This window comes from Peromyscus eremicus, chromosome 5 (genome assembly GCF_949786415.1).
Source record: "Peromyscus eremicus chromosome 5, PerEre_H2_v1, whole genome shotgun sequence".
In the NCBI taxonomy this organism is placed as follows: domain Eukaryota; kingdom Metazoa; phylum Chordata; class Mammalia; order Rodentia; family Cricetidae; genus Peromyscus; species Peromyscus eremicus.
This window is the reverse complement of record NC_081420.1, coordinates 10,082,584-10,109,869: the sequence shown is the minus strand read 5'-3', so window position 1 is coordinate 10,109,869 and position 27,286 is coordinate 10,082,584. Positions and strand designations below refer to the sequence as shown.

The 27,286-nt window shown below is 43.4% G+C and overlaps 1 protein-coding gene across 1 annotated transcript in view; it reads left to right on the top strand.

The window, feature by feature from the left end:
• Sfxn1 (sideroflexin 1) overlaps positions 1-3,065 on the top strand; it is a 42,505-nt gene extending 39,440 nt beyond the window's left edge. The window contains exons 10-11 of the mRNA XM_059262926.1: positions 180-227; positions 921-3,065. Coding sequence (XP_059118909.1) covers positions 180-227; positions 921-1,017 — 145 coding nt within the window. The 3' untranslated portion in view covers positions 1,018-3,065. The remainder of the gene's footprint in view (positions 1-179; positions 228-920) is intronic.
• Positions 3,066-27,286: the final 24,221 nt, after the last annotated feature.

The following is a 27,286-nucleotide window of genomic DNA, read 5'->3' as shown; positions in this document are numbered from 1 at the left end:
GGTACCCACCCCTTTGTTCTTGGTGTTCTTGTTGATCAATTTGGCGATTAAACAGTACATGTTTGTAAGGCAATCTTGTGCTCTAAAGGAAGAGTTGCCATTAAAATACATAGAGAGAGAAGGAAGCCAAGGAGTGACATTTCAACCTGCTGACCTGTCATTCTGTTTCGTTTTTTAAGTTTGGTCTTCGCCACCCCCCTGTGCTGTGCTCTATTTCCTCAGAAGAGGTAGGTGGTGGTTTTGTTTTGTTTTGTTTGCTTTTTTTTTTTTTTTTTTTCAGAATTATTGTGAATTTCGATCTTAAAAGTGAGCTGGAGACACAAATTCAGTTATTTGACTTCAGTAGTAAAATCAGGACTCTAAAGGGCCGGGGAATCCTCTTAAAAGGAAGAGACTAAGCAGGCAAGCTCAGATTGGGACCTCAGGACTCGGCTCTACCCAGTTCTTTCCTGCTCCCTGCTGTTACATATGGGAATGCTTTAGCCTTTATGAGAGTCAGGTTGCCTCGTGTACATTTTGCTTCTAGAACCTTTAACGTGGCTCTTTTCATTGGCGCCACAGACAAGCACATCTGTGGTGTTCATCCACTAGAATGGATTCCCTGACCACAGCTCTGCCCTTAGCTTGGGTAGCTGCTTACCGCCGTCCCAGTGCTACGGTCACATGGGTGTAGGCATGTCACTGCTGTGTGCTCTTACCAGCAATGAGATGGTTTCCGCTTGAAATAACAGGTAAACAGGCTTAGCAATTGGCTTCTTACAGTTCTTTGTTGTGATGATTGTTTCTCCGGAGGGAACAGAATGATCATTTTGTGGCCGTGTCCATGCACCAGCCCTGGGTCTCTGAACCTGTGTCCTCTCCCTAAGTCCAGATTCCTAGCTTTGCCCTTGTGATAACCTGTTCCCTCTGCCTTGTCCCAGTTCCATGCCTGTGACAAGCTTGGAGGATGAGTTGCAAGCCAGCATCCAAAGGAGTCATCCTGAATTACAGCGCGTGTACTTTAACAAGGGCCTGTGAAGCCAGGATCAAGCCCTGGAGGCTCCTCCTGCCATCTGTGAACCTCCCGAAACCACAGCAGTGAGGAAATCCCATGTGATGGGGCATTCCCAGTTACAAAAGCCTCTAAAAGATCTGCATTAGAGTCAAGCTGCCCATTGACATGGCACCCAGTGCCAGTCAGGAGCATGACATTTGAATCATGTTGTAATTTACAAACATACCCTTCTGGTAGACTTTAATGATACCGTTTTTTCAAAGCCCTCACCTCGAGCTTTCAAAAGCACTGGTAGGCATAGCATAGGTGCTCCAGTTACCGGCCCAGTAAACATTGGTTGTCAATCATTGGAAAGGTTACCCATTTCATTCCTACTTCTGTTCCACAGAGGCCTCAGCCGTGAATTGGGAAAATACAAAAGGTCTAAGACTAAATATACAAGTGTAAATACTAAGGAAACTTTGTCTACAGTTTGGCAGTGGACCAGTCCAAAATAGATGGTGATAAAAATTGAGGTTCAGAGAGTAAACACTCCGTCCACCTTCCTAAAGTCAGCCACAGAGCAGGGTGTGAACTGGCCCCTGCAATTACCATGTGTTCACAGTACTCACTTCTCTTGGTTAACTTTCCAGTTTGTCTAGTATTCTTATAAAATTATTAATTTGACCTCAAAGGTACTTTATAATCATGAATTTTCATCAAATAATTAACTGAAATGCACAGTGCCAGGTTTAGGAGTATATTCAGTACCAGTGCAGTCTGGTTTGTTGGGTTTTTTAGACATGAAACTACAGTTCACAGTCCCTATGTGCCTTTTTTTTTTCTTTTCTTTTTTTTTGGTTTTTGGTTTTTGGGGGTTTTTTTGGCTTTCATGAAGATACAAAGATAATAAATGAACAAGTCAGCAACAGTGAATGTTGTGTTACATTCCACCCTGTTTGTTTGAAGACCATGAAATTATGTAGCACATCTGCATCTCCATAGCGATTTTACATGTTACGTGTTCAGTGTAGCTGAAGTCATGTTGGAAGTATGTAGATGTTCCCTGTCATAGACAAGCCACTTGTTACACTGAGTGTAAATCATTGTAATTCAGAGATTTGTAAGTGGGAAAAAAAAATATTAGAAACTATCTAGTTTCTGTAGATCTTTTTCCTGATAATGTGTCCAGATTGAATTTCCTCATAAAAAAAAAGGTGTGCCTTGTGTCTGTTTCTCTGTTCTCTAAAAGGATGTATGGATCTGAAGCTCTCATCCCCCACCCCCACCCCATGCTGCTGGAATCTTCTGTAGCATTGAATGCCAAGCCACTTGAAATGCAATGGCTTCTTGTGACATTCTGGCCTTGGACAAGCCTTGCTGCCATTACTGCTAACATTTAAATGGTGGTGAGAGCCTGGAGTTCAGGGCTCCACAAGGTGCCTAGAGGACATTTCTGTGTGAAGCTGCAGGCCTTGGGGTCCGCCCCACCCAGCTGGTCACTGAGCTGTTGCCCCAGTGCGTGTGGAGCTCTGAGAACGTGAAAACGCAGATGGGAGACAGACAAATGCCAAGTGTCCGCCCAGGTGTAGTGAGGAATGAGCAGTGGGTGTGGAGCTGCCTCTTTTAAATCTGTTTCTAGAAATTCGGGCCTCTTAGTGCTTTTGTATAGGAATACTCACTGTGTGGTTTAATCGTGGTTTATTTAAAAAAAAAAAAAAAAGACAAAAGAACAAATGAGTGAAAATTGGCAATCTTTGCTGATCTTTTAAAAACACTTTTCTTCTGAAGACAAAGCCACATGAAGTGCAATAAGGTTGTAAGGTGACTAGTTAATATTTCTCTAATGTGAGCTAGAGTTGCGTGTGTGACTGACTAGCAGCTATCAGTATTAGCGAGGTGTCTTGCCAATGTCAGAGCCAATGTGTCATTTCAGTTTAACTGATGAAATGTCAAATAAATGCAGAATGAAAATAAACTTTGTCTTTGTTCGTATGTGAAACATGCAGTTGAGTGTTACAGTCTGTGGCGCCTTTCATCTGCGCCTCACCAGTAACTCCTAATGCCACATTCTGTGTTCTTGCCAATCTTTTAACTAACAGTGTATTTCTGCCTGGGGTTGCTGCCCTCTTGAACCTCACAGGGGCAGTACCCCTGTATTCACAGCTGACATGCTCAGAGACCCCCCAAAGGAGACCTGAAACAGGTCCTTTCGAAGAACAGTGGTAAAATTTCATTGATGAGTTAGGCACAAGTTTTACAGTGATAACTAGCAATAAAGCTAGATAAACTATAACAATACTAAGTTGTTTAAAACTCATGGAGTGTTTATTTTTGAAATTTTCCATGTAATCTTTTGGACTATGGTGGATAACATATGGTGGTAAAAACAGGAAAAACAAAAGTATAAAGAGACTGCTATACACAGAGGCGCACACCCCCACACCCACCTCCCACACACACCCCTGACTAGTTTAAATCAGAAGTGTTGATTGTGAACTTGGAGGGGAAGTGAGTTCCTGCTTCAAACCACTTGGGATGCCCAGGGCAGTTTGCTCACTTGTCAGATTCTAGCACAGAACTGTTGTTTTTAAAAAGAGAAACATCCAGATTTGAGATTAAGAAGTGATTCATCAATGAACAATACAGAGCTGAGTACTTAAATATTTTTCCTTAAAATTTATTGTGGTGGTTTGAATAAGAATGATCCCCATAGGCTCCTATACTTGAGTGCTGAGTCATCAGGGAGTGGCACTACTTGAGAAGGATTAGGAGGTGTGGCCTTGCTGGAGGAAATGTGTCACTGGGGATGGACCTTGAGGTTTCAAATGCTCGAGTCAAGCCCAGTGTCTCTTTCTTCCTGCTGCCTGCTGGTCCAAATGTAGAACTCTTAGCTACTTCTCCAGCACCATGTCTGCCTGTATGCCGCCATGCTCCCTGCCATGATGATAATGGATTAAACCTCTGAAATTGTAAGCAAGCCCCAATTAAATGCTTCCTTTTGTAAGAGTTGCTGTAGTCATGGTGTCTCTTCACAGCAATAGAACATTGACTAAGACATTCATTTATTGTATGGGTACATGTACATATGTGTCTCTTGCTGTGGTGTCTGTGGACAACTTGTGGAAGAAATTACTTCTCACCTTCCACCATGAGCCCTGATGGTCAAACTTGGGTCATCAGCACTAACTACAAGCATCATTACCTACTGAGCCATCTCGACAATCCCAGAGCTGAGTGTTTTAAACTTCTTTGGTTGTATTTCTGCATTGATTTTGCTCCTGTAGCTTTATTCTCGCTTCATTTATTATACTCAAGAACATGGGTCTGAGAGTCAGAAAAGCTGGGCCCAGCCTTTATGGTTCCCGTTTATAAAATGCATGCTTTTTGATTAGTGGCATTCTTTGTATGTGTTATCTTCCAATCACTATAAGAAATACCTGAGGCTAATCAGCTAGTAAAAAGAAAAGGGTTGCTTGGCTCGTAGATTTAATAGTTCTGGTCTGTGGTTAGATGGACTCACTGTTCTTAGGCCTCTGCTGGAGGTGTGGGCTCATGGTGTCAGGGTAAGGCTACTGAAGTGACCAGGAAATGCAGAGAAAAAGATAGAAGACTCCATAGTCCCTTTCAGTAGCATGTCCCCAATGACCTAAAGACCTCCCAACTAGACCATATATTTTATAGGTTCCACCACTTCCCAACAATGCCACCTGACTTTGAACAGATGGACCTTTGAGGAATGTACCAAATTCAAACTAACACTGTGAACTTGGGGGTGTGTGTGTGTGTGTGTGTGTGTTTTGAATGTGGTGTTTGAATGTTGTCTGGAGAAAGTAATTGGTGCTACCTCATAGTAGCTACAAATATTAAAGCTAACCCCCATGCAGAAGTTATCATGGTTCCTGCCACATCGTTGACATTGTTGAAATGGTTTCTGAATGATAAAAAGGAAAGGAAAGGACGTGACTGCTCCTAGGTGTGGTGGAGGAGAAAGTTTTTTATAAATATGTGGGAGAGTCCAGAGTGGACATGACCAAACTAGGCCATGTCGGGAGAGAGGGTGTTCAGTTGGAGCCTCTGGCTCACCCCTGCAAGGTCCAGAAAGTTCTATTCCTGTCTCTCTCTCCAAACCCCACCAGCACACAGAGTCTCCAAACAAAAGAAAGGCACCAAAAAGCCCAGTTCCACATTCTTAGGCTGCAGCTTCCTTGCTTAAATTTGCCAGCCACCCAAGTCCGCACCTAAGTGCTCAGCTTTGACCATACTTGGGCACAAACCCAGCTTGTGGTGGGCACATCATCACCCCTCACCTACAGTCTATAAACCTTTCCTGCCCTGGGCTGGGCATGCAACTTCTCTGGCTTCCATCTCTGGGACTGGAGAACCTGCCTGGGAGTTGCTTTGCTCAATATACCTGTTGTTATACTTTTTCAGTTCAGCTTGATCTGGCTTACTTATAATGGGGTTGTGGGGGGCAGAAAAAGGCCACATGGGAGGTTGCTCTTCTCTTTCTTTCTTTCCACCAGACACAATCAGCTTTCGACTTGGGTTAAGTCCGTTGCCCAGCCACCACCTAAAGAGGTACCAGGTACCTCTTCCAGGCTCGGGAACCCCAGGAATCCCCTGCCAAGCCTTATCCGTGCCAGGGCAAGCCCATTCCATTCTGGAGCAGAGGCCGGGCGGTGGTGGCGCACGCCTTTAATCCCAGCACTCGGGAGGCAGAGCCAGGTGGATCTCTGTGAGTTCGAGGCCAGCCTGGGCTACCAAGTGAGTTCCAGGAAAAGGCGCAAAGCTACACAGAGAAACCCTGTCTCAAAAAACCAAAAAAAAAAAAAAAAAAAAAGACCATTCTGGAGCAGAGACAGTCTGTTCTTGGGTTCAGAGAAATCCTCCCATAGGCTCCCTTGCCCCCACTGCTCAACTCCAGGCTGTCCAGCCTTAGTCTCACTCTAGTCGTTGGTCTCCAGCACGGGCTTGGAAACAGGCAGCGCCAGGTCCAAACCGGATGCTCAGTCACCCCTGGGATATCTGCTGCAAAAGTTATCCAATCAGGGGCCTGTCGCACACCATACACCCAAAATGCCTAATTTTCTTTTGTTCTGTACCCTAACCTCAGTACACTCCAGCTAAACAGTCTAAATGGCCACCGGGGGGCACTCTTGACTTTTACATCCTCTGTGATGGAGAGAAGTTTTGTCCGCCTATGGACAGATTGTCTGAGCTCCCTTATATCCAGGGTTTGGGGGTTCTGTGCTCACATCCCTCCTTCTGTAGCCAGTGCTCGACAGGGCAGGTCTTGTTGGCTAGGGTTGTGGTACCTCAGGACGCCCTTTCATCTGGGGCCTTGGACTCTGTGCCGTCCGCCCTGATGGAGATGCCTGAGTCACTGGCACCCCTGCTCTTCCCCCTCAACCCTGCCTGCCCCCTCCCTCCTACACAGCCACGTGCTCCACCTACTGGCCAGCCTTCACCCCTTTACTCACCCCTCCCCCTTCTCTCCCTCCCTTCCTCCCCCCTTCCCGACAAAGGTGGAGGGCCAACCTCCTCCCACTTACGCACCTCCCTCTCTTCCTCTCCCTCCTCCTCCTGCCCCTTCCTTCTTTGCCACCACAGGCCCTACTTCCCCCTCTCCCTTCTACAGTGCCACAACCCGCACCCTGGTCCCTGTCCACACACTGGCCTGCTCCCCCTGAATCCTCCCCCATGGCTTTTCATACATGGTCTCAGCAGACCCCTGCCCTACTCTGCCCCCTCCAAGGGGTGGCCGGAGCTGAGGGGATTGTTTGAGTCCAGGTCCCTTTCTCCCTTCGGGACCTCTCACAGATTGAAAGTGGTTAGGCTCCTTTTCTGCTAATCCTTCTGCCTATATCAAGATGTTCATTGGCTTTCCCAAGCCTATGACCCGACCTGGCGTGACCTTTATGTCATCCAGGCCTCCGCTCTCACTCCCTAGGAGTTGGGATGGGTTCAGGAGTGGCTAGACAGTATGCAGACCAGACTCACCTAGTGGACAATATGGTCCCTGTGGTGACAGGGAAGTGCCAGCTATGGAGCCCAACTGTGACTACCAACCAGGTCAAAATGGCTACCAGGGGAGGGACCTCATGGTCCGCTGCCTCCTTCAGGATATGGAGACAGTCTTGAACAAAGTGGTTATTTTTTACAAGCTCCACGAGATTACATAGCAAGCTGATGAAAATCCAGCTATTTTTCTAAAATGATTACAAGAGACCATGAATCAATACGATTCAACCCACCTTGACCCAGCCTCCCCAGCAGGAGCCTTGGCCCTACCCATTTTATTTCTCAGTTATTGCCAGATATTAGAAAGACACTAAAAAAGACTGAGGATGGTCTCCACACAGGAATTGGTGAAAATGGCTTTTAAGGTTTTTAATGCCTGAGAGGATGTGGCGGAGTCTCCCTGTCATGCTCAGCTCCAACAGAAGGCTATACCCCAAGCTCAGGCCTTGGCAGTTGCACTGAGGCCAGCGGCCCTTCCACAGAGGGAACAAGGGAATCCACAAGGCTCCATCCCACCAGGGCCCAGCCAAAGTCAACTCAACAGGGACCTGCTTCAAATGTGGTCCCGAGGCTGCCCCAATTTTCAGCCACCCATCAGGCCATACCCTGTCTGCCAGCAGTCTGGCCACTGGAAGTCTAAGTACCCTCATGTGGGCTCATCCTCTGTGCCATACCACGGAGGCCCAACCCCACCAGGGCAGGCATCTGAGACTCTTCCAACTTTGAGCTCCTTAGCCTGGTGGAGGACTGGCAGTACCCAGACTCAGAGACTCCCATCACCCTTACTGAGCCAGCCTATGGTAAGGCTCTAGGTAGCAGGTACATCCATCACCTTCATGGTGGACAAGGGAGGTGCCTTTTCTGTCTTGATCTCTCACTCAGGCCCCATGGTTCCCTTGCTAATTTCTGTCACAGGGGGTGGATGGGACACCCTCTTTTCCACCTAAGACCTGCCACTTTCCTGTATTCTCGCAGGATGATTCTTCTCACCCTCTTTGTTGATGGAAGCTCTCATAGACAGATCAGGAAACCGCCAGGCAGTTTATGCAGTGGTCACCTTCACTAAAATGGAACAACATTAATCTGGGAACCACTGAGAAGGTGTATTATCCCTGGAGATCTGGAGGAGGGGCCGTATTGACCATCAGATTGGTCCAAATCCAGCCTCTTCTGGAGGAGGATAGAGTTAGAGGTGATCTGCATGGTCTGTTTAACTCTGGAGCACATACTATGCTTTCCAAAGAGATGTGAGACTGAGAAGTGATTGGCATGTGTACTGACTGGTTTTCTGTCAACTTTACACAAACCAGAGTCATCAGGAAGGAGCCTCCACTGAGGAAATGCCTCCATGAGATCTAGCTGTAAGGCATTTTCTTAGTTAGTGATCAACAGGGGAGGGCCTACCATTACGGGTGGTACCATCCCTGGGCTGGTGGTCTTGGGTTCTATAAGAAAGTAGGCTGAGCAAGCCATGTGAAGCAAGCCAGTAAGCAGCACCCCTCCATGGCCTCTGCATCAGCTCCTGCCTCCAGGATCCTGCCCTGCTTGAGTTCCTGTCCTGATTTCTTTTGGTGGTGGACAGCAATGTGGGAGTGTAGGCCAAATAAATACCTTTCTCCTCAACGTGTTTTTGGTCATGGTGCTTCATTGTAGCAATCGTAACCCCAACTAAGACAGCATGTCGAGTGCCACTGGGTCGCTGAGCCTCCATCTTGACCCCTATCTGCCAAACTCCAAGGTGCTCTGTGCTGCCTCAGCCTCCCCATCTGTATTATAATGTAACTGGCCATGGCACAGCACTCTACAGTCCCCACAGAAACTCCCCCAAGGGTTCCCATGAGCATTGTCTCCATTAAATGTAAGAATCATCATAAGGAAGTGATAACGACCAAAAAAATAAACAAATAAACATAAAGCAAGAAAAAAATTCCAAGGCTAGGGATACGGCTCAGTCAGCGAAGTCCCTACCATACAAGCATGAGATTCTGAGTCCTGATCCCAGAACCCACATAAAGAGCCAGTTGAGGAAGGCTGTGCCTATAACCGTAGTGCTGAGGAGGCAGCCAGGCAGGAATGTCCTTGAATCAAATTGGCTGACCAGCCTAGCTTAATCAGGGAGCTTTAAATTGGGTGAGAGACTCTGTCTCAAAGAATAAATGTGGAGAACAACCAAGGAAAGATACTCCAAGTCCACCTCTGGCCTCCATATGCACAAACACACATGTGCATGCACACATATACATGCACACATGCACACACCACAGTAAGAAGTGCACACAACACATAACATGCCAAAAACAGGAAATGAGATCACCACAGACCTTACCTGAAACATTCAGAAGACCAGGAAGGTCTGTTCAGATGGATACACAGAGTTTCAGTGGACACCCAGTCAAAGCCAAAATTTAGCATGGCTTTGTCCCATAGTGGGGCAATAGGACCAATGGTTGTCAGAGGGGTCCCTGAAATACAGAATCTATCGCATCACTGGAGAACTGCCCATTCTCAAGCCACTCTACGATTCTTGACTCAGATTCTCTCTCTCTCTCTCTCTCTCTCTCTCTCTCTCTCTCTCTCTCTCTCTCACACACACACACACACACACACACACACACACACACACACACAAGGATGCTGACAGACACAGGCCTGAGAACCACTGGCTGAGAGAATTCAGGCTATGGCTGGAACTCCTGGCTTCAGTTCAGCTCGGTTCCTTAAATTGCGGCAGGCCAAGCTCTTTAAACCACCATTCCCGAAGCTGTAAAGCAAAGACAGTACTTCCTTCTCTGGGTGACAGTGAGGGTTCTCATAGCATGCTGCTCGGCACAGTGCGTGTTCAATACTCTGAGCCAGAGTTTCACAACATTTCATCTGCAGCCCTACTGGAAAACAGGCACACCCGACTGCAGAGTGCAAGGTTTGACAATTTTTCTGCAAGAGTTTGACAGTATCTGTCAAAATTTATAAAACTAGCGTGCCTCTTTTTTTTTAACTATTTCAGTCTTACAAAGCAATCCCACAGAAATACACCCTCACACTCTTGGCAGAATGTGGCTTCTCCCAGGAACTGAGTATGTTGGGGAAGGGGGAAAAAGAGGTTGGAGGATGTTTCCAGAAAGTGGTGAGATCTTTCCCAGCAAAAAATAATAGGCATGTACTGCTGTGGGGATAATCAGATGTTAGAACCCAAGTCCTTTAGTATTATTTAATGTTTTGCAACATAGATAAATAGGTAGATTACAGTTAACTGTCACAAGTATGAGCTAAGCTGGGAAGAAAGGCAGCCGCTGGGTGCTAGGACTGGCAGTGGCCTGAGTTTTGTTTTTGGTTTTCCTCTATTTTCCATTGCTTGAAATCAGGGCATGTTGCTTGCTATTAAAAAATAAGTTTATAGTAGAAACAACAGTGCATACCTTTGTTCTTAGCACTTGGGAGACAGAAACAGGTGGATCTCTGTGAATCTGAGATTGAAGAGATAAAGTACAATGAAGCCATAAGGACTTGAGTTCGATCCCCAGTACCCACATAAAAAGCTGGGTGTGGTGGCTGGTAATCACTTGTAAGCCAGAACTGAAGAGACAAAGGCCCAGCAGATCTCTGGGGCTCACTGGCAGCCAACCTGGCCTAAGTGGGGAGTCCCTGGACAATAAGAGACTCTGGATCAGATAATAAGTTGGATAGCTCCAGGAACAAAGCTCAAGGTCAGCCTGTCCTCCAGGTGTGTACACACACACACACACACACACACACACACACACACACACTTGCACACACACACACACACTTGCACACACACACACACACACACACACACACACAAAATCTCCTCTGTATATTCTAAACCCAATTTTATAATAAATACATAGATAGGCTCAAAAGACAGATTCCACTCAAAGTAGTCGACAGTAGGAATCTATGGGTTTATAGATAATCTTCATTCATTTTCAATTTCTCCTTCTGAGATTTTTCTAGAAGGCACTGGTATTCAGGTTCAGGTTTCTGAGCAACCACATAGATTGAGTCAGCACTCAAATCTTTGGTCCTTCTGAAAGAGTGCGTAGAGACCCCAGCTCGGGCTGGCTTGGGGGCAGCCCTGAAGAGAGGTTCTCAGTTCCCCTGCTCAGTCCCTGGAGTTGCTGAGCCAATCACAGCTCCTCCTCTAGTTGAGCTGTCCACAGACAATGACAGAAGCAGCATCTACCTCAGAGCTTCCTTGTCAGACCTGAGTCAGGCTTTGCTATCCAAGCTCCAGGCCAGAAGGGAACAGCAGTACCGTGAGGGGACACCAGAGAGCAGCATTGCCTACAGGATCTCATTGCTGGTGCTGGGTGCTTCCAGGAGCTAGCTGTCAGTCCCAAGCACGGACCCTAGCTGTTCCAGGCCTTGTGCGCAGGTGGTCCTGGATGCTTGGAAAAAGATGGGATCACTCCAGCAGTAGCTGTTGAAAAGATGCCCTGGCTTGGAGTTTAAGGGCAGGATGGGCTTGTCCTCTCTGTGTGCATTTCTTTGGGGTACATTGTAAAGGGGATCTCAGTAAAGGTAGGAGAAAGGCATGGTCACACCCAGGACTAGAGTGGCCCAGGCCCTGTCCTTCCTTCTGTGCTATCTGTGCTGGCAGGAAATGAGCAGTAAACTTGTTGGGCACAGAGACAGGGAGTGGGTGTGCCCCCTTGTACCCGAGTTGTCACTAGAGTCATTCTCAATGGGAGCAGAAACCTGCAGGAAGAGAACTGTGCTTTTAGGGAAAGGCAGCATAGGGCAAAGGCCTGGCGAGCAGAGCAGCACCATGCAGCTTGGGGAAGAGGTCCTGGGGGCTCTGAACTCCATGAGACAGCATGACTTCACCCTCAGCTCTGGGCTGTCTTCATAGTCCGGCACTGGCACTGCTTTTGTGGTATGAGACACACCAATTTGGCTCTCTGAGCCTGTTCCCTCATCTGTAATGTGGGACAATTAGTTCCACCAAGCAGTCTAAACATTAAGAGTTCACAGGGGACTGTGGGCCAGTGTCCTCTGTGTCACTCTGTCCCATGGCTCCCCTCCCCCATAACATGCAAATGGAAAAGTACCCATGCTGCCTCCAGAGCTCAGATCCAACAGGACTGACAGCAGACGTGAGCCAAGCCCTGCTCTCTTCCATTTTTATAGTAGATTGTGCTCTATTCTGATAATGAAAATGCTGCTACAAAAGTAGCATCTCTGAGGAAGATGGTAATACGAGAGAACAGCTTTTTAGAACTAAAAATAGAGAGGAAAATACCAGTTCTATTGAAATAAAAAAAGGGCCCAACCCTGTGATACAAACTCTGAATAATAATTTCAGTCAGACTAGAAAGGAGAGCCTGGGAATCCACTGTCAGAGAGGAGGCAGGCCATGTGGGATAAGGGAGGGTGGGGGTGGAAGGCTTTGAGGGCAGTGAGTGGGTGAGGACAGGGCAGGCCACACAGGCCAGGAGGAATCAAGGAAGCAGGGTGTTGGTGGGGGATGATTTTGTGGAGGAGGAGGGGAGGAAGAGGAAGCTGCTGTGGGAGGTAGGGCTTCTACAAAGAGAAGCAGTGTGTTGTGAACCTAGCATGAGGAACAAAGGAATCCCCAGGTGCTTAACAGAATCCTCCCAGGAAAAGCTGGAAGGAGGAGACAGACCTGAGAGCAGAGCCAGAGAAGGAGGATCTGGAGGGACAAGGACAGAGAGTGACAGCGGTGGGGACATCCTCAGAAGTCTGCTGAGCATCGGAGCACTCGGTGTTATGAACAGCACACTTTTAATCCCTAATCTCACTCCATGTTCATCTAGAGGGGACTAAAGGGGCCCAGTACTCTGTCCCCTTCCAAACCTTTCTCTGTGGCAGGATGGGCTGGGGACTGGAATTTTAAGCTCTGGGGACCTATTTCGAGATGCAGCTCTGGCTGAGAGCTTTTAGTGACAGGAACACAGCAGAAGTCTTTCAGGAACTTTGGCAATGCTCCTTCCGAAGCAGATTAAGGCCCACACAGTGATGCTTGGTCCAGCACTGAGCTGATTTATTGACATGTGTTCTCTCACATAAATCTCACCCACCAATGAGCCCCATTCTGTAGAAAGTCGGTTCGTTCATTGAGGTGCCATTTTCCCCAGAGAGAACACTTCATTTCATCTCCCACAAGCCTGTGAATGGGTGCTGTAGAAATCCCCACCTCACAGGTGGGGATCATGACAAGTCCAAGATCTACCAGAGACAGAGAAAACACAGGGCAGGGCAACCTGGTTACCAGCCACCGCCATCCTCTCCCAGGCCCAGCCCTCAGCCTACCTTCCACCAGTGTCGGCCTCTGTCCCCACATTAACAACCAAGATGTCCTGGGGCTGACCTTGAGGCCACAGCTCTGCTGCACAGACACAGTTTGGAGAGCATTGCACATGAATAGAGCCCTGAAAGATCCAATGCTATCTGGAACCCCACAGTGGGCTCTATTCTGAGTGTGCATCTGCTCTCTGCTCTTTGGTGGATGTCAGTGTGAGGTTTCAAGAAGCATCTTTTCTCCTTTTAAGGTGCTTATTCTGGTACACAGACAATCACTGTCCATTGCTGCACAACAAACCATTACAATCACTTCCTTCAAGAGGCACCTCTTCCTCCCGATCCTGTGGCTGGCTAGGATTCACCTATACTCATGCCAGGAGCTGCATGTGGTTGCTGGAAAGCCCAAGATGTCCTCAGTCACATTACATGCCTAGTAGTCAGGCTAAGGTACTTGCCTGGGGCACCCCAATGCCCCTCCAAGTAGTTTCTCACCATCCAGAAAGCTAGACCTCATTATCCCAAGTACTTATCACACTCCCAATGGTGCTACAATTGTCAATGTCCACTGACCAAAGGAAATGACTCTTGCAGCTAAAACCAGGGCAATGGAGGGAGGAGTCTGGGAGCTTACTTTTTTTGAGATAGGGTTGTTGTGGGATAATCTCTTTTGCACACTGTGAAGATTTGTAAAAATAGGCGGGACTTCCAGGGAGAGATAAGAACTCTGGAAGCAAAATAGGTGGAATTCGCCATGGAGACACAGGGGAGTCAGACGTACAGTATGAGGAGAGGTAGCAAACCACATGGCAGAGCATAGATTGTAGAAATGGGGTAATTTAAGTACTAAGAGCTAGTTGGGAACAAGCCTAAGCTAAGGCCGAACTTTCATAATTAATAAGCTTCCATGTCATTATTTGGGAGCTGGAAATCAAAAGAAAGACTCTTTACACAGGGTCTCAACTATGTCGCCCAGGAGCCTCTTCATGTTTAGAAATATCATTGGCATGTGACAATGGCCTGCCTCAGGAGCCTCAGTGAGAGGCTCCTAAAAGCTCTTTTACTACTCAGAATCCCAGTTTCTCTTGTACCTCATGATCCTGATTCCTGGCTTATGGATCACTGTCATCTAGACATTCTCTGGCTCATTGCCACCTCACCTCCAAGGTACATCCCACCTACTTAACAAAACTATATCAGCTTCCCTAATGGGGCCTGTGGTGTAGCTGGAGTTTTCCTGCCTGGCCCACAGTCAGGGCAAATCTCTTTCACCTGCCAGTCCCACAGCCTCTCAGACCCGACCAAGTAAACACAGAGACTTATGTTGCTTTCAAACTGTATGGCCGTGGCAGGCTTCTTGCTAACTGTTCTTATAGCTTAAATTAATCCATTTCCTTTAATCTATACCTTGCCACATGGCTCGTGGCTTACCGGCATCTTCACATGCTGTTTCTCATCGTGGCGGCTGGCAGTGTCTCTCTGACTCAGCCTTCCACTTCCCAGCTTTATTCTCTTCCTTGCCCCGCCTATACTTCCTGCCTAGCCAACGGCCAATCAGTGTTTTATTGATTAATTAGCAACACATTTGCCATACATCCCACAGCACTGTGGCCTTCTTGGTCGCAAGTTTTTATCTTGTAGTACTAATCATGAGTTTCTTTCTATAGAGTGGATCTTAACATTCAACAGGAAAGCAGTGAGTTGCAACCATAACAGCTGTGCCGCTATTGAATCATCAGACACATCTTGCCTTGCATGTTGGTAATGTAGCATGCAGGATCCATAATTGGGAAGGATTGTCAATAACAATTCTTTCCCAGCAGACTTCATTGTACCTTGTAGCACTATACCAAAATGCAGTGTCTTCAACAATAGGGACTTACCATCTAGTTCCGGGAGGCACCCAACACCAATGGTGATATTTTGTATGAGGAAATTGTACCTCCCTGGCTAATAACTCATATGGAGGGAGCTCACCCCTTGCACTGAAACTTTTATGCAACAGTCTTACGGCTCCTGGGGATATCTTTTTCCCCACTCATGTGGTATTTTTGTTTCAGCTCTCCAATCACTAGTTTTACTAGTTGTCGAGATGGTTTTCTGAATCTATAAAACATTCAAGGAGTAGCATTATGTAATGAAGTTTTTGTTCAGAGGACGGGCAAGATCTCTGATGGTCCATTGGCATCCACTTCACAGCTTCTCTCTCCAGGAGGAAATGCTTCTATTTGGGGAGAATGGCTATACAGCAGTCCACTGTAAAGCCAAGGCCTGACTATGACTAGATTCCAAAGCACAAATGCTTTTACTCCCCCTACATGCCCTTTAATTGGAGTGGTATCTAGTCATCCGTTTATTTCAGTTCATACATACCGTGCTCATACATACCATGAAATCATCTCATCATACACCTTGAATGTATTCAATCCTTGTGTGTTCACTGTACTTTTTTGCAGGGCTGGAGATTGGGCCCAGGGCCTTATGCCTCAATTAGACATTTTTTTTAGGTAGACTTGAGTCCCTATCCTGATGCTTATAGGATTCTATACATTGGTGCACTGTGGGTCAGCACTTTGAACCTAAATTCTGGCTTTGGCATTAGCTGAGTGATGGACATCCTGGGCAAGTCTCAGGTTGCTCACCTGCAAAACAAAATAGTAAGAGCAAGAGCCCACCTTGCATGGCTGTGGGGAGGACAAGATGATGTAATGTGTGGAGACAGCTTGGCACAGTGCCTGATACACAGGACGCAATGGGTAAAAATGTGAACCATGATTTCTTTTCTCAAGTGGGAAACACAGGTCTGTCTGGTCCTGAATGATAAAGATGGTGTTAATGAAAGGGAGATGTTGGTTTTGCTTCAGTTTGGGCAGAACAATAATTGAAAAAAGAATTTCCCCTGGGAATACGGACCAGGTTTTAAAGAAAACAACTGAGGCTATGGGGAAGACAGCTAGTTGGCTTCTGAGGAGAGCAGACTTGAGAAATTTTGTGCCTTTATTTCTGCATCGGTGCTTCATTTATCCTGAGTTTTTATTTAATTATGCATGGAAGGTAGACTCAATGGGAATCTATTTGCATAATAAAAGGGGTGATTGAATTCAATGCTGTGGTGCCTTTACCTTTCAGGATGCCCAGGCCACTCTTTTTGTCTCCTTTCTAATCATTTCTGGCATTTTCTAAAGGGTAAAAAAATGTGGCATAAGGAGATATCAATTCAGGGGGAGGGGTGCTATGGTAACCAAAGGGGTTAATTTGACTTATGGGCAGGAAATTCTTCTTCTTTTGCTTTTCCTGTGAAAGGAAGTAGCTAAAGAAGAAAGCAGCTTAATTCCTAGGTTGGTCTGTCTGTCTGTCTGTCAGTCTTTCTCCTCATGCCCATTAGGAAATTTCCTCAAAAAATAATGTTAAAACCTTCTGAATACACATGCATTTTTAAAACAAAACTAACTGTAAACATGCATTTATTCAATAAATGCAAGCAAAATGCCTGAAATGGATTTAAGTTTCAATGTTGTGACCAGTTTGGAGACACAGAAATTCACTGGCTAAGTACCTCCCAGAGACTGTAAACTTCTCAAGTCCTTGGTACTGTGAACTGAAGTTCCCAGGGGGGAAAAGTCACACCTATATGTTAAGGATTCTACAAAACTGGTTGACTGATTAGAATTTTGTCAGTGTGGGGAGTTGAAAAGTTACAGATCCAGGGTCAAACTATAATGAGCTGTCTTCTGTCCCCATAGTTTTCATTCCCTGTGCATCTCTGTGTCTAACCTAACATCCTTTCAACCCTCAGTTAAACCTTTAGGATGTACTAACCTCCCTGATCACTAGCTTCCCCCAGCCCAGTAGCTACAAACTTGTTATCAGATAGCATCTCAAACTTCTCACTGTCTCTGCTGCTTTGCTAGACTCTACTTGTCCTACCATAGTAGCTTTGATCAGAGCTCTGATGACGCTCATTAAGGAAAAGCTATTTCCTCTGGCCTCTGATGGAGACCTATCATTCAAAGCTATGCAGAATATAATAGTAAAGTTGGGCTGTCAATCACCTGGCTAAGACCACCCCTCAAGAAGGTAGATTTATTTAATATTGTAAGATGCTGTCTTTTATGGTAAGATGCATTTCTTGGAGTCAATAGATAGATGGGCCTTGTCTTTTAGTTCAATCTGCTAATGTGTGTCCTTTGATGAGGGACTTAACCTTTTGTCTTAGTTAGGCTTTCTATTGCTGTGAAGAGACACTGTGACCCTGGCAACTCTTACAAAGGAAAACATTTAATTGGGGCTGGCTTACAGTTTCAGAGATTTAGTCCATTAGGGTCATGCTGGAAGCACAACAGCACACAGGCAGACATGGTGCTGGAGAAGGAACTGAGAGTTCTATATCTGGATAGGTAGGCAGTAGAAACTAGGCCTGGCTTGAGCATCTGAAACCTCAAAGCCCATCTGAAGTGACATACTTTCTCCAAGGCCACACTTACTCTAACAAGGCCACACCTCTTAATAGTGCCACTCTCTATGAGCCTATGGGGGCCATTTCCATTCAAACCCCCATACCTTTACCAATCAGTTACTATTGAAAGGTGTGTCATTATATCATCATGTCCTATTATTTCGTTAATTTTCAGTGTTTAGTGTTTTTCCTATTCCTCTCTTGCTTATCTATTATTCAAGAGTGGTCAGTTCCTCTTTGTGCCTCACGAATGTGTTTGTCTTTCTCTTCAGCCCAAGGAATTCCTTCTGCATCCTCTGGAGAACTGACTTAGTAGGCACAGAATTCTTAAACTGGCTTTTATCATAGCAGATTTTGCTTTCTCTTTCACTTATGACAAATAGTTTTATTGAGTACAGTAATCTGGGTTGGCAGTTGCTGTCTTTTAAAATTTGAAAAGCGTCATCCCCAACTCTCCTGGCTTTTGATGTTTCTGTTGAGAAATCTGTTGCTAATCTGAGAGGCCTGCCTTCATATGTAGCTTTGTGTTTCTCTCTTTCAAAACACTGTCTTTGTTCTGTGTATTTAGCGGTTTAGTTACAATATGGCAAAGGGATATTGTCTGGTCTTGTCTATTTGGTTTTCTAAATGACTCCTGTATCTGGATTGGCATCCTTTCCCCTCATTTAGGGGATTTTTCTTCTATGGCTTTGTTGAAATTATTTTATGCCTTTATAATGGAATTCTTCACCATTTTTTTATCCCATAATTTTTAAATATGGTCTTTTAATAGTGTTCAATCTGGAAAGTTCTCAGTACTATCTTCTAATTAATTTATATTTATACTTGTTGACATATTCTGGTTCTTCAACCTTATCTTCAAGCTCAAACATTCTGTCTTCTCCTCCATCAGTTCTATTACTGAGCTTTTTGTAACATATTTTTCGGTGTTTTAGTTTGGTTTTTCTTTTGTATTTCTAGCTCCTTATTGAGTTCCTTCATATCTCATATTGACTTCCTTATTTCATTAGCTGTTTGTGTTCTCTTGTGGCTCATTCAATGTTTTTTTCCTTTGATTTTTTTGAACTGATAGGCCTGTCTAATCCCATTTTAAAATTAGAAGCCATCTTATTACAAGGTCAAAATAAGTTCATTTCTATTTACTGAAAAACTTAAGTTTGACCAGAGATTAATTTATTCCTGGAATATGACATGTTCCCTATCTTGTGGAATTTGACTCTTCCATGAACTCCACCCTCAAAAGATAAGATATTCTGCCAAGGAGGCTTGAGATATTTTGTCAAGATGGTCTGTCAAATAATCTTATGTGCTGCCTACTTTTATAATTCACTTGCCAAGTCCTTACATTACCAAATTCCTCTGGAAATCCCCAGCCTATACTTTTTTCCTACAAAAGAGGCCTAAAAAGTTTCCCCAACACTGTTCTCTCAAATCCTGCTTTAGGGAGACAGCCCTGTACAAAAGTAAAGCTTGCTCGATTCACCAAAAATTGGGGTGGTAGTCTTTACTCTCAGTTGGTGGGATTAACATCTGGAGGCTCCAGTGAGATAAGACCCCAACCCAACTTTGGGGACCCTTCCCCCAGGGAATCTGGGACCCAAAGTGCTGCTTCCTTTGGGATGCACACCTTGAGGAAGTTCCAAGATCCAGGTATATGCTTTCAGATCTACAGACTACCAAGGCAAATGGCCAAGACAAAAAGAAATCAGCAAATATCTGTCTGAGGAGGTCTCCATTGGTAGGTCATAGCAAGGTGTCTCCTTCTGTGACATCTGATACTGGTTCTGAGGGGATCTCATTTGGGGGCAGTGAGGTGCCAGGCAAGGCACATGAACTCCGGGGCAATAACACTTTCTGTCTAGTCTTTTGGTGCCTGGTTCTTGGTCCCTTGTGTCTTGTTCTGTATTTTGTTTGTCTGCTATATCAGGTCATATGCTGTGTCAGTTGATATAGGTCCATGGAAGAAACAGGGTCACTCTAGGAGGATTGTTAAGCTTTACAGCTACAGGGGAGTCAGTTTCTGGTGAACTATCTGACTGTGGCTTTGCAAAAGGCTTTTTTTTTATTGCAATACAATTTATACCTTAGCAAGTCAATTTCTGCTTATCAAAACCTTTAATCTGAAGTTCCACAAAGGAGACAAATGCCAAAGCAATTCTCAGCCACAGAACTTCTCAGTTTTCTCAGTTCTTCTTCAACCAAGTTTTGCATAGGCTTTAACCTCTTAGGAAGCACTCAGATAAGATTTTCATACTTCAAACAGAAGGTAGCAGTCACAAAAGGTAGATCACTGCCCAGGTGCTAACCCTCCAGAATCAAACCAGCTAGCTGCAAAGATCTGCGGGAACTCCCTCTGCATCTTCTCCTTCTGTTTATGTTATAATTAATTATGTTAAAGATTATATAGTTGTAGCTAAAGTTTTCCTGTGTCCCACTTGGCCCATGGTCAGGACAAATCTCTCTCACCCACCAGTCCTGCAGCCGCTCAGACCCAAGTAAACACACAGAGACTTATATTACTTATAAACTGTATGGCCGTGGCAGGCTTCTTGCTATGTAGTTCTTATATCTTAAATCAACCCATTTCTATAAATCTATACTTTGCCACATGCCTTGTGGCTTACTGGTACTTTACATTTTACTTCTCATGGTGGCAGTGGCTGGCAGCGTCTCCTGACTCAGCCTTCCACTTCCCAGAATTCTCCTCTATGCTTATCCCACCTATACTATACTTCCTGCCTGGCTATTGGCCAATCAGTGCTTTATCAATCAATCAGAGCAACACATTCACAGCATAGAGCGATATCCACAGCATATAGTCTTACAGTAAATATAGCCTTTTTTTCCATCGTTTTGTTTTACAACCTTATGTAAGTAAGCCAAAATTCATTTTAAAGCCAATAAGGTTACTACTGTTAGAACAATGATAACACTTGCTAAACCAGAAATCTATTAAAGTGATTTACAGTGCTGAATGAGGCTATCATATTGGAGGGCTTTCCATAACACTCATTCCTATCATATCAGGTTACTTTTTGTATAAGTTTCCTTAATTTATTGCTGTAAATCACAAATCATTTGAGAAGAATTAGGGTGACCCATCAAATGCATCTTAACTGTTTCCCAGTCATACTTGCTATTATTGAACTTTAACAGTATAATAAATAGGATGTAACATTCCAATTACATTTTAATTTTATCTGTTTTTTTAATTTTTCTAACTTTTCTCCCAATAGTATAACAACTTGTCATAAATCAACTATTTCATTAACTATCTCACTATCTATTTTATTTTGCTGAGTCCAAAGTTCTGTAGAATGCTATGTCAGTCTCTAACAAATTCAGCAGTTTGAATTTCTTCATGAAGTGCCAATCTAGCCATTGTAGCAGTAGCAGTCAATGCAATAATTTCCATAATTAAAGTGATAACCAGTCTAAGCATTCAATGTGTTCTTCTTAATATTCTTTCAGTGAACTTCTGCACTAGGACCATCACAGATGAGTCTTGCCATGGCCTCAAAAACTTTACCAGTATCCAAATTGCTGGCCTTGCTCTAAGAATGTATAAACTTTCAGAGGTTATATTTAAAGGCACACTAGAATTAATATAGGTATGAAGGGTACAGCATTCACAAGTAATACTATAATTATTAGGGTGCCACTGTGCAGACCCCTTCAGTAGCAAATAAGGTAATAGTGCACAAGCTATAAAAGGATGGCTTTAATTTAGTCTAAAAGTATACTCATCATCCTTAATGTTTAGCTTTCCTTCCCATGCTTTAAGAGGGTAGAAGGCACTTGTTAATTTCCACAAGTTAGTCTGAACTGAATTGCCAAATTGCAGGAAAGGACTTGGCATTTCAACTCCATGCCATTGAATAGGTTCATTAACAGTAGAATTAATTAACAGTAGAATTCTATAATTCCATTTGAACTATATCTGTACCATCTTAATTTTGAGTGAGAATATTTTCCTTGAGGCAAGCCATAAGAGCTCCAATCAATGACATCTCCATGGGAGATATTAATTAGCACTCATGGTTTCTTACTCTTATATTGTTGCCAATGTACCCAGTCAGATTTCTTGTTGGTAACCCACATCTCACAAAATGATAGATTTATGGAACTAGTAGCATTAATCTCTTGACCTCTCAAACCAGATACATGAAGCATATAAAACTTATTATGATAATCTTGGATAGTATTAACTGTAGATAACCACACTCAAAAGGTTATATTTAGACATTGAATTCCATTTTCCATACAAAAAGGAATTCCTTGTATTCTCACAGTATATTACTTTCTGATTTCCTTACCCTCCTCCATAGGCTTAGCAGGTCCTTGGTTGTCATAAGAACCAGGTGGCCAAAAAGATTCATTAACTGCCACAGGAATATCCATATCTTCCCAACTTACTCCTTGTTAATTATAGGATTAGGAACATAGGCCCAATATGTATAGTTGGCTCCCATTATCTGTACAGTTACTACAGATAACACAGCAAAGAACAGGTTTGTAGTACTCAAAGGTTTCTGAGCCAGTTGAACTACTGCCTCCCTTTGTTACACAAATTATTAAGCTGTCTCCAGGTGGGATGATCAGCTGTCTGCTTCAAAGGCTTTTTGTATTTTCCCCCCAGAGTCATATGTCACTCATCTCAGCAGCCAAAGCATCAAAGACTACTCTTGCTTGTGCCAGACTTTTATTAATTTTGATGGGATCTATAACCTTTTGTATCCTACCGAAACATAAGCATACCCTCAGCCCCATCTTAACATTTCCCCTGGTTTCCATTATGATGTTAAAACATCTTTATAATGCATAGACTGACTCAATTCAACAGACTTTTCCACAGTCCAATTCCTTTCAGCAGCTGTTGTCCCTGTTTCATTAATGTTTATAAAATGTAAAGTTAGTAAAGCATTGTGCAATATATACCTGGGGTCTTCATATTCCACCTCTGTTTAAAAAGCATCTCTTTTAAAGTACAATTAAATCTTTCAACAATTGCTTGTCCTGTGGGATTATTCAGTATCCCTGTAATGTGTTTTATGTTGTAACATGCAAAATTTTTTTATTTTATTGGAAACATAAGCTGGGGCAATATCAGTTTTAATTTGTATCAGTATGCCCATTACAACCATTGTCTCTAATAAATGTATAATTATAGAATCAGTCTTTTTAGAACTTAAGGCAGGTGCCCATTGAAATCCAGAGTATGTATCAATGGTATAATGAATAAATTTTAATTTTGTAAATTCTGTTAAGTGAAATACTTCTATTTGTAAATTTTGTGTGTGTGTGTGTGTGTGTGTGTGTGTGTGTGTGTGTGTGTGTCTACTTTTAGGATTATTTCCTATAGGTAAAGGAACTTGATTATATATATATATATAATTTAATATATATATATTATATATATATATTATATATATATAATTCTTCTTGATTATATGGCCCACGGTCAGGGCAAATCTCTCTCAGGCTGGAGAATTTCTCTCCAGCTCCCGCCACCAAGTCCCGCCAGTCCCAGAGCCCACTTATAAAATAAACACACAAACTCTTACATTATTTAAACTGCTTGGCCATTAGCTCAGGCCTATCATTGTCTAGCTCTCACTCTTATATTTAGCCCATTTCTATTAATCTTTACTTTGCCACATGGCTTGTGGCTTACCGGTACTTTACATCTTCCTTGTCCTGATGGCGGCTGACAGTGTCTCCCCCTCTGCCTTCCACTTCCCAGAATTCTTTTCCTTGTCCCGCCTACACTTCCTGCCTAGCCAATGGCCAATCAGTGATTTATTTACTGACCAATCAGCAACACACTTGACATACAGACCATCCCATAGCACTTCCCCTTTTCTTTTCTTAAAAAGGAAGGTTTTAACTTTAACATAGTAAAATTACATATAACAAAACAATTATCAAGCAAGAATTACAGTTACAATATTAAAGAAGAGATCCTATCTATCTTCTATTTGTAAGTTTAAGGTTTTATATCTAACTTATCTTTTATTATAACTAAGGAAAATTGTAAGTATCTAGTCTTTAACCACATCAAAGACCTCAGAAGGATATACTACTACCTGAGAAATGGAGAAGGATATAAGCAACTTTTAGGAGTCTTGTAGGGTAGACAGAGACAGCTGAGCCTGGACAGTCATCCAAAGTTTTCTTGTAAAGTTGGGGCATCTGTCTTCAGCCCACAGGCCTAGAGTCTCTTATTTACTTTTCTCTGTGTCTTGTAGAATGTCTGGCAGTTTTCTCTGCAAAGCAGGAATCTGAAGGACCATTTTGTCAAGCAAAGTTCAGTGGTCACCTTTCTGTGGGTCCTGCATGTCCAGTTGATCAAGCAGTCCAGGCAAGAACAGTTTCTTGCCCAAATGGCTATTTTTGTCAAGGTGAAGATAAACTCCATATGGAGTGTCTTCGATGACCATCCTCCTCTCTGAAGTAAATCGGTGCTGTCAGGAGCAGACATGTCTCACTGTCCAAAAAGTCTAAACTTTTAAAACATTTTAAATGCCATATTCTGTAGGTCTTTGAAGTGTTTGAAGACTACCTATCTATCTGAAATATATCTATGTATACCTAGAAGACTTAACTAACATGGCTACAAATATTATCATAGATGACTAACTATTAATCTATTTTTTAATTATCCATTACAATTTTAAATGAGTTACATAAACATAATACCTCAAACAAGAATAGAAATATATATACAGTATAACAAAATTAAGTTTAAATTTGTATCAATAAACTAAAATCTATAGCAATGTAAAACATTTTAAACAAGTTGTTACTCTTTAAAAGTAGGTTCATTAATCTACCCTTTCATCCTATCATATCTAAACTATCCCCCTTTTTGTTTTAGAAAGAGATTGTATTTATAATCAACCTGATTTAAATAAAAATATTGTTTTTTCTCTGTCCCACACCAGAGGGCTCTTCTGATTTGGGACACAAGAATCTCTTAACCATTTTTTTTTTTTTGAGCAATATGTCTGGGTTTAGAGGGGGAGTGAGCCAATTCCATCTCTAAAGCCAGCTTGGTATATTTGGGAATTTGGGCGTAGCTTCTCTTACTACTTCCTGCTGGAGGGGGGGCACTGTATCTTCTGGAGACAGAAAGAAAATTTTAGGATCATGGAGTAGTCCGTGAGGCTGTATATCTGAGCCAGTTGACTTGAAACCATTCTGGATGTTGAATCATCTGGGCCATGGTGTCATTGGAGACCTTTCAGGGGGTCTTGGCTGGTCAAACCTGATGTATCTTAATCTGGAACAAATCCATAGTCTCTGGCTTTCTGTGGAAACAAGAGCAGAGACTCTTTTCCAAAGCAACATATCCTTATATCCAAATTTTGAAGTCAAGGTACCTTTAAAATATACATTTTGGCATAACTCAACAGCTTTTACAATCAAATGTTTTTCTGCAGTTACGAATATCAAAGAGAACATAATCCAGATTCTCTGTGTGGTAGTCATCTTTACGTGGCTTATTTTTTTATATTAGCTTGAGCCTATTCCTTTTAAACTGCAGCCTTCTAAGCCTGAAACGTCGCAGTGGCTGCTGGCTCCGCCCACTTCAGCTTCCCAACATGGCGGTGGTCCGCTTTCCGCCAGCTCTGGGAGCCATAACTCTCAGAAATAGTGGGTCTACACTTTTACCAAAGTAGCATGTAGCCCAGAAACCTCTTTTTTTGTTTTGCACTAGCAAAGGCTAAATCCACCACACAGTTTAATGTGCTACTTGCAGAGGCCTCATTCCCACCATACTGCAGGTCGAGAGCGCACGCTAGGAACCCGCCAGTAGCTCAAACTGGCAGCTGCCACTCATTTGAGAGGGACAATTAGGAAGCTGTTTTTAGGTCCGTTTTAGAATCTTTTTTCTAAGTTTTTAGGTGGAAACTCTTGCCCCACGTTGGACGCCATTTGTAGCTAGAGTTTTCCTGCCTGGCCCACGGTCAGGGCAAATCTCTCTCAGGCTGGAGAATTTCTCTCCAGCTCCCGCCACCAAGTCCCGCCAGTCCCAGAGCCCACTTATAAAATAAACACACAAACTCTTACATTATTTAAACTGCTTGGCCATTAGCTCAGGCCTATCATTGTCTAGCTCTCACTCTTATATTTAGCCCATTTCTATTAATCTTTACTTTGCCACATGGCTTGTGGCTTACTGGTACTTTACATCTTCCTTGTCCTGATGGCGGCTGGCAGTGTCTCCCCCTCCGCCTTCCACTTCCCAGAATTCTTTTCCTTGTCCCGCCTATACTTCCTGCCTAGCCAATGGCCAATCAGTGATTTATTTACTGACCAATCAGCAACACACTTGACATACAGACCATCCCACAGCACAAGCAGGAAAGTATTTTATAATTTCCTTAGCTTTTTGCCAGGTAATGAAAAATATTTTCTCTTTAAGAACTTACTATTAACATTGTTATTTATTTGTGGTGCTTTACTGGGCAAGAGAGAACATGAGGTACAGCGAAACCTACTATAAGAGTTTTATTGTGGGGGGAAGAGGGACTGTGCAATAGGCCTACTAGAAATGAATGGTGCAGAAGAAAGGGTGGGGGAATGGATGGAATCTGCTTTTATAGGTCCCCCCTCTGCACATGAACATATTGCCTCACATAGCTATGCCACACATGCACACAGATTACATGACCACACGGGGCATGGATTACATAGGATGCAAGGCCCTGGGGTAACTAAGCATCCTGCCTGACTTCTGGACAGTGCATGCACAGTCATGTAGCTAGGGAGTGGCTGGCTATGAGTCATAGCAAACATAATGTTTCTCATAAACTTCTGAAGCTTTTAACACATTTCCTATCTGTAATTAATCAATTTTTTTAAATTTCCTTTTGTTAATGGCCCAGGCAATCCAGTATGAAATCAAATATAAGTGATACATAATGGATAATTTTTGTTCTGGATTGCTTTATTGCAGTTGTATGAATAGCAAAGTTAACTCTGAATAATCAGGAATAAGTTCAGCAGTTTCTATATGCAATACAACCCCTTTTGCATATTGAGAATCAGTAATTATATTAAGAGATTTATTAAAGTCTAATAAACCTTTAGAATGGCATATAATTCTGATTTTTTAACTGAATCATATGGACTTTGAATTACTTTAATGATGTTTCCTTATTTATAACCAGCCATTCCTAACTTATTTGTGCTAAAATGTAAGATTCCCGAAATTGGTGCCTTTTTCACTATGTGGGGAAGAATCCATTCAGTTCTTTTTGTGAACTGAGCTCCCCATTGATGTAATAAATCTCTCCCCCATTAATTCATGGCTATATCAGTCACATAAGCTTTAATGTCCCTACTTGTCCTTTAGGACCTACATATTTAATCCAATCTACACTTTGTTTCAACTGAGATAACATTCCAATGCCTAAAAAGTGAGTGGAGACTTTTTGTAAAGGCTGGTTGGGATTCCAAGGTTCTTGAGAAGTTAGAGATATATCAGCTTTAGTGTCCATTAAAACTTTTAATCTCAATGTCATTTATTTATAATTTTAGCTTTG